The sequence below is a fragment of the Morone saxatilis genome, unplaced genomic scaffold (assembly GCF_004916995.1).
Source record: "Morone saxatilis isolate NCDOM2014 unplaced genomic scaffold, NCSU_SB_2.0 Contig1, whole genome shotgun sequence".
NCBI classification, from domain to species: domain Eukaryota; kingdom Metazoa; phylum Chordata; class Actinopteri; family Moronidae; genus Morone; species Morone saxatilis.
The window spans coordinates 13616881-13629266 of record NW_023339651.1 but is presented as its reverse complement, the minus strand read 5'-3'; the positions used below and the strand labels follow the sequence as shown (position 1 = coordinate 13629266).

The window sequence follows — 12386 nt, the reverse complement described above, 5'->3', positions numbered from 1 at the left end:
ACACACACACACACACAAGTGTGAAATGCCAGCCAGTACAACCACAGTCTTCTGTAGTAATACAGAGCAGCTTGAGTTGATGTGTTGGGGCTGGGATTTGCTCAGTCTCAGGTGTAAAGGGGTTATAGAATATCAGTCTAACATTCACTGAAAGTTTCATTAGAGCAGCTATAACAATTTTTTTTTATGATAATGATATAACACTCTTTAATGCTTTAGACTCATCCAAGTCTGCAGCTCCCCTCGAGTTTACAGAGCTTTATAATGACTTTCAACTCAATCTCACCGCTCTCAGTGCTGCTTTTGGCTGCAGCAGGCAGCTATTTTCAGCCAAAAAGCTCTAAAAGCCCACTCTGCACTACCTGCTCAGCACCAAACAGCAGACAGACACAGTGACTAGTTGGTGGACATAGTGGAGCATTTAGTATCAACTTAAAAGGGGATGATATATGAATGTTCATATGTGTATCTAATGTACGAATAATTATATTTCCCAAAAACTATTCTTCTAACATGAAAGTGTATTAAGCCTGTGCATAAAAGCCTACCTGAGGTACCACCAGTCAGAGTTGTACCGCTCTGGAGGTGTGTGCCCACTGAACACACCCCATCTCCACTGGTCAATGAGGTAGCCAAAGGGAAGGAAGGCTATCTTCTCCAGAGCCATCTTCAGCAGGTAGTTGATATCAGTTTCTGGAGAAACACAATACAGCATTTCATTTTTTAAGCATTTAAATTATGAAAATTTTAATTTTAATCGCTCTGATGTTGGCAATTTGTGGGAGAGTATTTAAGTGGCTTAGATTTTATTTATTTCTGTCTTAGTCTATTTACCAACGTCAGAGGTTACAGATTCCAGCAGATTAATGGTTTTCAGATGTTTGGGTGTGGAAACGGAGAGAGACAAAACATCGCCAATAGCCTCGTGAAAACCAGGGTTGGCTCCGCGACGGTAGCCGACGGGCTGGTCCTTGTACTGCAGGTAATACTGGACGTGCCCCATCTCATGGTGTACAGTAAAGAGTTGCTCCATCGTTACTGTGGTGCACTGCTTGATCCTACAGAGGATGAAACATCAATATCATTGATTAATGAATTCTCATTATCAAGTTTTTTTAGCAATCATTGTATTAAGTCCATAAGTATTAGGAGTGTTTTGTTCTGACTTTTATATTTTAATTCAAGGGTGTGTGCATCCACATCCAATGAACATTGACATTTTCAGTTTATAAGTAATAAGCTTAAATGAATTAAGTGTAACTATAACAAAGCGCTCATTTGTAACTAAATATATAATAAATATTACCTGAAATCTCTGCGGTTGTAAAAGTCCCAGGCAGACGCATGGCACACCACCTCTCGACCTTCAGGCTTCACCAGCATAGATCCTTCCCAGAACTCCTCAGGCATCTTCTCTAAACCCAGAGATGTGAAGAACTCCTCAGCCACACGGAACATGTGCGTGGCATTGTAGCCCTGCGAAGAGGGAAAGATTACAGTCACAATTCAGCTCAGTGCCATCTAACAAAACTATAATCACCTAAAAATAGAAAAGTTACTGTATGCAAGACCTACAGAATACTTTTTTACCCCCTCTAAAATCCATCACAGCAGGTGGCACAAAATCTTTCCCCCATACTTACTTGTCGGATCATTTCATCAGTCACATCCATGTTGGGTTTGTCAGGAAATGGGATCATCATACCATAAACATTGTTCCAGGTCTGGGCCCACATATTTCCTGAGTGTGAGGAAGAAAACACACTTAAGCAACCATTCTAACTTGTTACGTAATCTTCCGCTCAGAGGCACTGTAGGAAATACATCATTTGCAGTAATGAGATAAGCACATAAAATGATAATACGCTGAGCTTCTATCGTCCCCAGCACGTGCAATTATATCTTTGATGATTTTACAGCTTTTATTAAATAATGAGTGTTTATGTTAGGAACTTCACAAAAATTATTGGATTGGGGTGGGAAGGAGAACAGGATGAGTTGAGTTAAACATGCATTATTTTTATGGGGTTTGATCCAGTTGGTAAAATAACCGAATTTGTTAAGCTCTGTGGATAAAAAAAATCCCTAAACAAATATTTAATTCACAATCTCTCTTAGGCAGTCTCTTTTTCCTCTTTTTTTGGCACTATGCACATCTGGGAAGACAAATCAACTGGTGATGTATACAAACATGGGCTAACTTAGTTGTTAGAGACCATAGTTCTGCAATAATGCACAATAAAAATGATGAAAAAAAAATATATATATTGATCCAAATAAAGCCTGGATAAAGGATTGTTGTCTTCTGCGTCTTTTCTTCCCCCCCACTTTTCTGACCTCATTTTCATACACTCCCTGATTCATGGCTCTTGACAGTAGATAGTTTACGTAAGCAACATAAAAACGCTGCGTTGTACCTAGCAGGTGGGCGGGGATGGGTCCTTTAAGGTTGATGTACTTGGGACCGTACTGGTTGTAGAGCTGGCGGCGCACAAAAGCATGCAGGTTCTGGTAGAGGGGTTCGATGGTCCTGTAGAGATGCTCAAGATCCTGCTCAAAGGTTTCAGTCTCATACCAAGAGCGCCAGTCTGCTCCAGTGTCCGCAAAACCTAAACAGGACAAAATGTTAATGTTCTGTCTCTCTGTTGCACTCCATTTTTCTTCTATCCTCGTTCTAATCAAATGAATTAGTTATTTGGAGAATTGTGAAACTTTATGCCAGAGGTCAAGAGGAAGTTCTTACCATCAGCTTGAGAGGCTTTGTTGCTGAGCTCCACGAATTTGGGGTAGTACTGTTTGAGAGGTACACCTGATGCATTGTGCCAGCCCTCCCAGACGTACAGCAGCCTCTTGTAGCTCCTGGAGTTGGCCATGATATCTGTGAGATCTGCAGAACGGAAAAAAAAATCCAACACATCATCATTCATAAAGAAAAGGCAGAAGCTGACCTAATCTGGTGCACAGACAAACAATATAACTAAAAAGCCACAAAAGTATTTCCTTAAACAATCAAGATATATTAGTGTTTAGATGACTTCATGCTCTCTCAGCAGGAAAAAGCGAGAACAGACACATTATCCAAGAGATTAGCTTTGAGTTATGGCAACTCTGATATTCTAGGTGTCATGTAAAACAACATTTATCTTTAAAATGCCAAAAAGAGGAAATGAAGGTGAAGAAAAAGAGAGCACAGACGATGGTTGAAATGGTGGAAAAAGTGATTGCTGACGGTCTGTTTGTTATTACAATGACACTATGTTCTTTGTGAAGGGATGTACCACATACTTCGAATAACCCTGTTCGACCTTAGATTGTTTGCAAGATTAAGAAACCAATAATAATAATTATTAAGAATAGTAAATTAGCTTATTTATATTTGCCATTATTAGGTTTTAGTAGAAATAATTGTTTATAATTGTAATTTTGCTCTCTTGTCCTACTGTGTGTGTGCACAAGGATATCTCCCGATTACTTTTGGCAGTTGTTCCTGACAAAACACTGAGCCATTGTTCACAATACATGCGTTAAAAAGCTACTGACATGCTGTAAAGCTTTTTACTCAACACTCATGGCCACATCCATAACACTTCCTTTGGAGACCTCTCTTTAAGTATTTTGCCCATCCTGTTACTTTTGCAAGAGCAGATAAGATCATCTTTCTTGCTAGGCTCCTCTCCACATTGTTATTTGTTTCATATTCCACAACATTGCTCCGTTCCTGTTCTTTTCTAATAACCCAAAAACATCTGTATCATATAATTCATGCATTTCAAGTCTCAAACTAAGCCTTTATTCTATATTTACTCACGAGGTTCCAGGCTCCAGCTTATGTTTGGCTCTGGATGCACCTTGGCTGTTGAATAGATATTGTCCATGGTGCTGAGAATTGTGTTATACTGGAAACAAGAAAGAGAGATGTGAAGTCAGTCTTTGATGTTCCAAAGAGCTCAGCGCTGATACACTGACAAAAACATGACATGGACTCAGCAAAGTTCCCAGTTAGGAAATATGAAACAGGAACAAACCTCCTCTCTTTCATTCTCGGGCAGGTTGGCAGCTCCCAGTGTCTTGATCTTGTCCATCAGTTTCGTGTCTTTAGGGTCAGGGAGAGAGTTGAGAACCTCCTGAGAGAAAGTCGTCTTGGCTTTTAACCCCCACGCTGATGAGAAGGCCTGCTCTTCAAGGGATGCAGTTACCTGAAGACGAGAGGAGGAGGAAGTGAATTAAAAAAAAATATTGAATTTCTTTAAAAAATGGGTTAGTGGCGTGTAGCGGTGAAGTTGCAGATTGCAACCAACTAAATACTGCTCACATGTTGGAGAAACGATGGTGGCTGCCAAAAAACGTGAAAGGTCCTATCTAGAGCCACTATTTGGTTTGTTTTTTCTGGGCTACTGTACACACATGGTGGTTTAACATGGCGGCCTTCATAGAAGAGGACTGTAGATTAAAATAGCTCATTCTAAGGTAACAAAAAAACAACAATTCTTATTTTCAAGTGATTATACACTAATAACATAGCTATGAATATTATATTCCATTTCTGCTAATTGATCCTCCTAAATGTAACCACACTAGACCTTTAATTTCTGCAATCACTCAGAAACTTGAATGTGAAGGCCTAATAAAGGTGGTAATAAATATATAGCATCAGTCATTAAGCTTCTTTATATCTGAAAATGTTTTTACAAGCAAGCATGGTCCACATTGACGAAATTAAGAATTATTTTTCTCTGTAGTTAGTTATTATTTTACTATATTCATGTATGCCAGGAGTAGAAGGTGGGCAGCAATGAGAGTACAGGAATAAAAAGATACTGATACAGGGGTTAATTATTTGCAGGCCTTATTGGAACAACAAGACCTACAATCTACTTTTTGAAGAAGCTCAGGTTCTTACGCCTATATATCCAGTATATATATTTATAGTTACATATAGTTATTACATTTAGTCCTTATTCATGGCATCTGTCATTTTCATGACAGTGGCAGGGCTGTAAGCTCTTGTTATTCAACTCCTGTACCTACAACATGTCATTTGTGACTTCATATGTTCCTTGACAGCTGTACCAACACATCTTCCCTCTGGGATCAATAAAGTGCTCTGTCTGTCTTGGGAGCAAGGACAAAATAATCCTAGCTCAATGGTAATATTTTTGAGAAATGCATTTTTTGCTCAGATACACATGTTTATATATGGCCTCAGTGAATCTCCAGGACGTTTCTTTATGGCACTCTGGGAGGTCAAGGACACACTGTAGGTGTTCTCAGCATATACAATGAAGTGTTGGAAGAATGGATGGAGCCAAGGCTGTTGTGGAACATTGCATGAATAGTATATGTGATTGATTTCACATTTATTTGCTGCAATTCAAAATGATGAAATACCACTGTACTCTTACAACATTATGTGTCCCATATACATTTTTAGTTTTAATGGGTTGTAACCTTATACTCTGTGTCAACCACAGTGTAATTTTAACTTGTTTAGTCATACTAATGGGAAATGTCTGCAAATACACTAATGATGAAACAACATGTGAGCAATGTGTTGTGCTCACAGCTCACTAGTTGCTCAACAAACACCCTGATAAAACTGACAATAGCTTCGTTCCAGTAATGTTTTCATTAAAGCCTTTCTTATCTGTCTTTCACCCTAAAATAACAGGCAGGGAACTGGTAACAGGGAGTTGAAGCATTAACTCTGACCTTTGTGCTCTTCCTCTCAATCTCTGTCTTTTTCTCATTCGTTTTTTCCAGCATGCCTACACCCATTCATCCACTCAGATAATCACATACTCAACCGAATAAATACAGTAAAGATAAGGTGGAAATGCCTTTTTTGTGTTTTTCTTTCCCTCAAGGTCTTTCTGTTACACAAGCTGCAATCAGTATTGCCATTTGTAAAGAGGCAAAGTGTTACAGTAACTTCCCCATTAACAAATCTTCATACTTATTTACCCTTTGAACATATGTATGTGTACAAAAAATAAGTGGACATTAATCCAACACGACTGTAAAAGTGTTTTTCCAAAATAAGATAACGCATTCTCTGATTGTTAGCTTTAAAGTTAAATACAATAAGGTTATTATTTAGCTAAATAGTTATTTAAAAGTATTTGTATCTGAAATATTGTTGAAGTTTAGGAAAAAATTCTGCTTGAGCGACAAAACGGATTTACAGTATTTCAAAATGAAACCACTTCACATTCGAGTCGCATGAAAAAGCTGTCAGTATACAGAAAGATGAATGACTGAGCCTCAGGTCTGATTGTGACACTTGGAAGGCGGCTGGTATTTCATTCTGGGGTTCAAAGGACATCAGTCATTGATATCCACGCTCATCGCTTTTTATTCTGCATGATAAGAAGCTTGTGACCTGATCTTCATTCTGTTTGATCCTTTACACATGATCTCACCTGAGCCTCATTTGCACCAAATCACCCTCACCTCTGAAGCTGCCAGGGCTGAGGAGGGAAGTGTGTGTGCATGTATTTGCTTTGTGTGCATGAACAGAGTGTACATGTTGTAATAATTTGGATGTAATGGGCTTACAGTGCAGCATAAGTGGAATGCCAACATTAAAAGATTTGTCTGTCAGGCTGAGTTGCCATGTTCCCCCTGGCTGCCAGATCAGATGGACCTCATTGCTCTGATCCACTTTGATCCCATCTTTGAACTGCCCAGAAAAAAAATCATACATGGCAACTACAAGCCTGCTCATCTTTCACCTTACATCCCGGACACATTGTGGAGAGCAGAGCACATTCTGCAGCCTGACCCTGTTGACACTGGTGTGGTGGGGGCCGCATTTCCACCTGTTCAGTGTGTGTTCAAAGCCTGATAGTGTACAGAAATCCTGTTGTGACAGCTGTCCAAGCACACACAGAGAAAAAAAACTCTTTCCTGAGTGTGTCGTTTTATAATTTGCTTTCATGAGTTTATATATGAGTGAATACAAATGCGTGCCTGAAGGCAAGTCTATACTCTTTCACACCTCTACAGTTTCATTTGCTCCTGCAGCCTCCTGCCTGGCTGTTCGTTTCTCCTGGTTTATTGACGGTATCCTGTCTCCCTTGTCTTTAATGCTTATGCAAAACTTTATCAGGCAAATGGTGAGATGAAGCTGTAAAACCGTTGCAATCTGCTATTAACCTAATGTCTCATAACTTGCCTCTAAATAGCCCCATTTAGAAACTCCTGCAAAGGTGAGGCATTTTACAGGCTGCAAATATTGCCATATTGTACAATAAAGACTATTAGTGTGTGGAAAACTACATCCTGTGGCACACGAGTCCATCTGGAGAAACTGTATTAAGCAGAAAATAGCGTAAAACGGAAATAATAGCACATAAGACCCCCTAGAAATGTATTAAAAACTTGAAGACGTTCGCGCTGCAGGCATTTAGATCTGCTTTGTATTTCCAGTAACACACAAGCTGAGTTGGCTGCGCTGGGAGGAAACTGAGCATGTATTTCTGGAGAGAGATGAATAGGGGAGATCTCCAAGTCAAGCAGGGCTCAGCTCCACAGAAACCCTTGACCATGCATGCATTTATGGTGACGAGGTGCCAGTGCTGGCAAGAACTGATCTAAATCGGCCAATTTCATACCAGCATTATAAAAGGTTCAGCTAACCTGTCACCCTCTAAGCTCAAAAATCCAGGAGTTGTCCTACCTGAAGCATGGAGTTGTGGTCCGTTATGTTGGTGTTGTAGTTCCAGCTGGCAGAGACACTGTAGAACAGCACCTGCTCGGCAGTGCTGTTGTACTCGCTGAGGAATCTTAATGCATCATCTGTGGTGTTTGCATATTCCCCTGGCAGCCAGCTTGCTGGCAGAGCCTCAGACAGTCCCAAGACTGGCAGCAGCAGCAGCACTGTCCACAGAAACCTGTCCACACCGGTGCCCATGGCTAGCCTCCACCAAGTAAAGAGTGGAAGAGAAAAACTGTTAAGTGAAAGAGTTGGGAGCTAAAAATACACTTGCTCCAATGAAGTGAGAGTACACCTTCCCCCTGGAGCTGTTGTCTCATCCACTCCTTCACCCAGCCTGCCTGCTGTTGAAATGCACAAAAGCCAAAGCGAGCTTCTTTTTAAGTGCCAGTTTAACCCAGCCCACACTTCTCTGCAGCCTTCCCTCTTACCACTTTACAGCACTGGACATATTTCCCCCCATACCCCTCCCTGACTACTATCTTTTCTCCCTCCCTTCTTCTTCTGTTAACCAGCCTGTCAGAATTTAGAGGGCTGTCAGTATCTTTGATAAGATCCAAGTTTCTATAACTGTAGGAGATGAGAGATAAGATATGACACACCAGTGCAGTGTGTCTGCCTGCCTGCCTGCCTGTAGAGTGGCGGGTCCTCAATAACCAGCACCAGAGTCTGGGACGGACTCCACATACTTTGCTCTCAGTTCCCTCCTTCAGCTTAGTGACAACAGAGGGAGGGGGAGTTACAGAGACAGGGAAAATAGGGGAATGAAAAGGGAGGGCGTGACAGGATCGAAGGCTGTGGGTTGCAAAAGCTGTGCAAGAAAAATTGAGATAGAGTCACAAAACAGTGAAATGTCTGCAAGAACCTCCCAGAAAAAAGGTTTTTGGCCGGTGGAGGAGGTTCACAGCAGTTAAGCAGTGGAAGGATTTTCAAGCTGTTTCCATTCTTGGCATCTTTGTAGTAAAAATCCCAAACTGTATAGTACCAATATGCTGTAGCATGGCATAAGCCTCATTTCACTGGCTGTTGCACAGCGACTGAGTGCAAAAAGGGCATCTTATATCAGTCACTGTCAGATTAGCGTTAGAGTATGAAGGGGTAAAATATTCCAGAGCTGTTTATTTCCTCCTCTTAGGGGGAATAAGAAACACGTGTTCTTTCCATAATTACAGAGTAAACTGTACAGATTCACTGAGTTGAGCTGTTAGACTCTCTCATTCTCCTGGAATCCTCCGAGAGAGTTTGAATGAGGCTGTACCAGACAACGCTCAGTGCAGATGTAATGAAGGAATAAATCCTGTTCTTCTATTTATGGTGCTCATTGCACAGCGTTTACAGCAAAGGCAGTTGTGACCTGATAAAATAGTTCTTTCTTCCGTTTTTGAAATAATCAGTAAACCATTTCCATGTCTGGTGTGGGAATTACAGGAAAACAGATTACAGCCTTGATACTTAGTCCTTACTCTGTGTCTGCTGCATGCACACAGGAAAGACTGCTGCTGCACATTAAACGCATTGTACTGGCAAAAAGTTGGCTTTTATTGTGAAGAAACCACAAGAAACACAATTAATTGTTACCGTGTTTACGCTGCCCGCGATCAGTTATCAAAAATGCGTGTACAAACAGTCAGTGGTACACACCAAAATAACGGTTTAATTATGTTGCAGGGCAGTAATGGGAGAAGGACCCACAGTGAGCTGTTAGATGAAGAGCCGCAGGCAACAGGCTGTACACCTCCAACTCCTCAGCAGGATAATCAGTTTTACTGCCTTACTGTTGGGTGGAAAACGTCCTGTGTGTTTGCTGCATGGAATGAGATCACAAATTGTACGGGTAACAAAGTAGCTCAACCATTTTGGTGTTGTATTAAACAGCAACTTGCTGTAACCACAGGAGGCAGGTAAACCAAATTAACCACGACTGGAAAATGCTGTGTGTGTGTGTGTGTTAATAGGTATTCTGTATATGAGCCTGTTTAGCTATCTTGTCTAATTTTTAACTGCAGTCCCTGGGCAGATGTAATGACAGCTACAAGAACAGCTACAGACCTTTTTTACAGCAGCCATTTTAACGTGAAAAAGTAGGTTAAACACAGACATACCAATGGTACTAGTTAAGGTTGGCTGCTGTGGAAAAAGGTCTATACATATGGAAGAGAGGAATCATTGATATGGTGAACATTTTAGGAAATGGTTGCTTATTTATACATTGAGCAACATTAGAAAATCATTTGAAGTGTTTTTTGCCACCTGATGAATGTAAATCGAATATTCCTTTACCTCTGTTTTGGTCTCCACCAAGTCCTCTCTTTGCTTTTTCTGTGAAAACAGCTGCTTTCTGCAGCTGGAGATGACACTGATGAGAGCGGTGACCTTAAAGTTGCATGTTGTAGAATTAAAACAGTGAGCACATTTTTAGAGAGCTGAGGGGGACTGCAAATGCAAATGATAATGATAAAACAATTTGCAGCCACTTTAAAGCTGGGGTAGGCAATTCTACGTAATGTGACTCTAGGTAAGTACACTTTTTTTCAAATTCATGGAGTCTGCTAGCTTTCCAATCTGTTTGTGCACTGAAAAGTAGTTAACAAACAAAGTGGATCGGGCAACATTTGTTATTCCAGCCAGGATTTATGTGTCATGTAGCGACAGTTGTTTCGTTATTAACAGTAGCACTACATCATGGTATTTGTCATGGATATTGGATTTCACCAGAATCACTTACCCAATCTTTACATTTCTGTTGATTCAGCAACATAAAGAAGTTGTTTGTGAAGTTGTCACACTCGCCCTTCATATCGGGAAGACATTGTGTCAAAGCTTTCAGTATGACAGATGTCTCCAACTCTGCTAACCTGCTATCCTGTTTATGTTTTATGAAGCCATGTTCGCACTCTGTTAGAATCCATCATCCAACCAGCTGATCATTGACCTGACCCTGACTGGGGACTTGGTCAGATTACACTGGAGATAGTTCAACTGAACAAGAATAAAAAAAAAAGAATAAAAAAAACATTGAGAGTCCTCTGAGGTCCAGTAACATTTTCCTCTAATAGTACCATGTGTTATTACACTACATAGAAATTAAACTTTTAAATTTTATTTTCTCTTGACTTAATAACGTTAGACATTGTTAAACAGTCTATTTGAGTTTTGTGATACAAAGTAGTAGTACTACTAGCAATAATATTAGAAGACCAACCGTACATAGGAACACACTCAATAGTTTTTGTTACAGCCAAAAACAAGCCCAAATTGTTCCTCCAGTTCACTGTTGATATTCAAATCTTAAGTGTGGACTGTGTTGAGTTTGAAAACACTGACACCGCTGTAACGAAACCAGAGAGAGTGTGTCTTTAAACTACTTAGTGAAGCCACTCAGAATGAGCAGTGACTGAATGAGGTCATAAAACACAATATTGTTCAAATGAGTGATCTTATATTGCACAAGAAAGGGATTATAAAGCTTAATGACTTAAATGGCTGAAAAACCAATCTTAAGAGTTTGGTCTACGTTTTCAGTAAGGTTCTTATTTATGTCCATCATAAATTACATGTTTAATTGTCCAATAGTAAAATTTATAGTTTTTATTCATATTTCCCAAGTTTGTGTCAACCTACAGGTGTCTGGCATGTTGATTTATAGCAGTTAGTGATAGTCATGAGTTAGTCAAATTATTTATTAACCCTTGATATTTGCATGACTACAGTAAATTGATACTGATGGCTTTTTATGTCCAATAGATCTACAACAGAATGTTTGATGTTGTAATAAACAGTCTACTGCTGATAAGGTGTTTCCCTCTGGAATAATAACTATAAAAATGTTGGGTAACACTTTACAATAAGGGACACAAAATTGTTCTAAGTCAAGCATATGAGTGAGTCCACTCAACTATAATGACAACGACAGTGGCCAACGATATCACTGATCCAGTCATGGTAGAGGGAAGTCATCATCACTTCACAGTGAGACAGGGATAGCAATTACATGATTGGTTCAGGGTCACGATGAGCTCAGCTTTTGATCACCAGATTAAAATCATAACACACTGTCCTGCAGACGACAGCATGTGCTTAGATCTTCATTCAGCCGAACAGAACTCAACATATATCTATTAAGCCATATAACAGATAACATATCTCAAAAATCTCTCCAAAGGTTCTCATATACTTGCTGATGTCTTTGGAAACTTGAGGCACATGTGCAACTGGTAAACATGTGGAGTGGGCTGACTACTGATTGACAGAGTACATCTTAGGTGGGCTGATAGAGGTGGATGGAGATGAAGTGATCAGGCGAGTGGGTTGAGTAAATCAAAGTGCAGGCTTTTTACACATGTGGGTAATGACGCCTGGTCATGATAGTATTAAGTTAGAAAAACACAATCTACGTAAAGTGTAAAGAAAAATGTCTTATGCCGGAAATTATTGCATACCCTTGATGAGAAAAGAAATATATATCACAAGAGTTTCAAAGCCAGTGGCTTTAAAACTGATAAAAGTTTGAGAAAAGGGCAGCAGGTGCCTGAAGACTAATTGGAATTGAGTTCACAGTTGTGTGTGACCAGAGACAATAAAACTGCCCACAAAGAGTGTTAACTGCTGCCTTATTGTGTGTGTGTGTGTGTGTGTGTGTGTGTGTGTGTGTGTCCATAGGTGTGTGTGTGTG

At 40.0% G+C, this 12386-nt stretch overlaps 1 protein-coding gene across 1 annotated transcript in view; it reads right to left on the bottom strand.

The window, feature by feature from the left end:
- ace (angiotensin I converting enzyme (peptidyl-dipeptidase A) 1) overlaps nt 1-8373 on the bottom strand; it is a 16973-nt gene extending 8600 nt beyond the window's left edge. Inside the window, exons 1-10 of the mRNA XM_035671101.1 lie at nt 8010-8373; nt 7679-7914; nt 4026-4196; nt 3809-3896; nt 2744-2887; nt 2418-2609; nt 1644-1741; nt 1307-1476; nt 835-1058; nt 549-693 (exon numbers count right to left, since the gene is read on the bottom strand). Coding sequence (XP_035526994.1) covers nt 549-693; nt 835-1058; nt 1307-1476; nt 1644-1741; nt 2418-2609; nt 2744-2887; nt 3809-3896; nt 4026-4196; nt 7679-7914; nt 8010-8034 — 1493 coding nt within the window. The 5' untranslated portion in view covers nt 8035-8373. The remainder of the gene's footprint in view (nt 1-548; nt 694-834; nt 1059-1306; nt 1477-1643; nt 1742-2417; nt 2610-2743; nt 2888-3808; nt 3897-4025; nt 4197-7678; nt 7915-8009) is intronic.
- Between the last annotated feature and the right edge of the window lie 4013 nt (nt 8374-12386).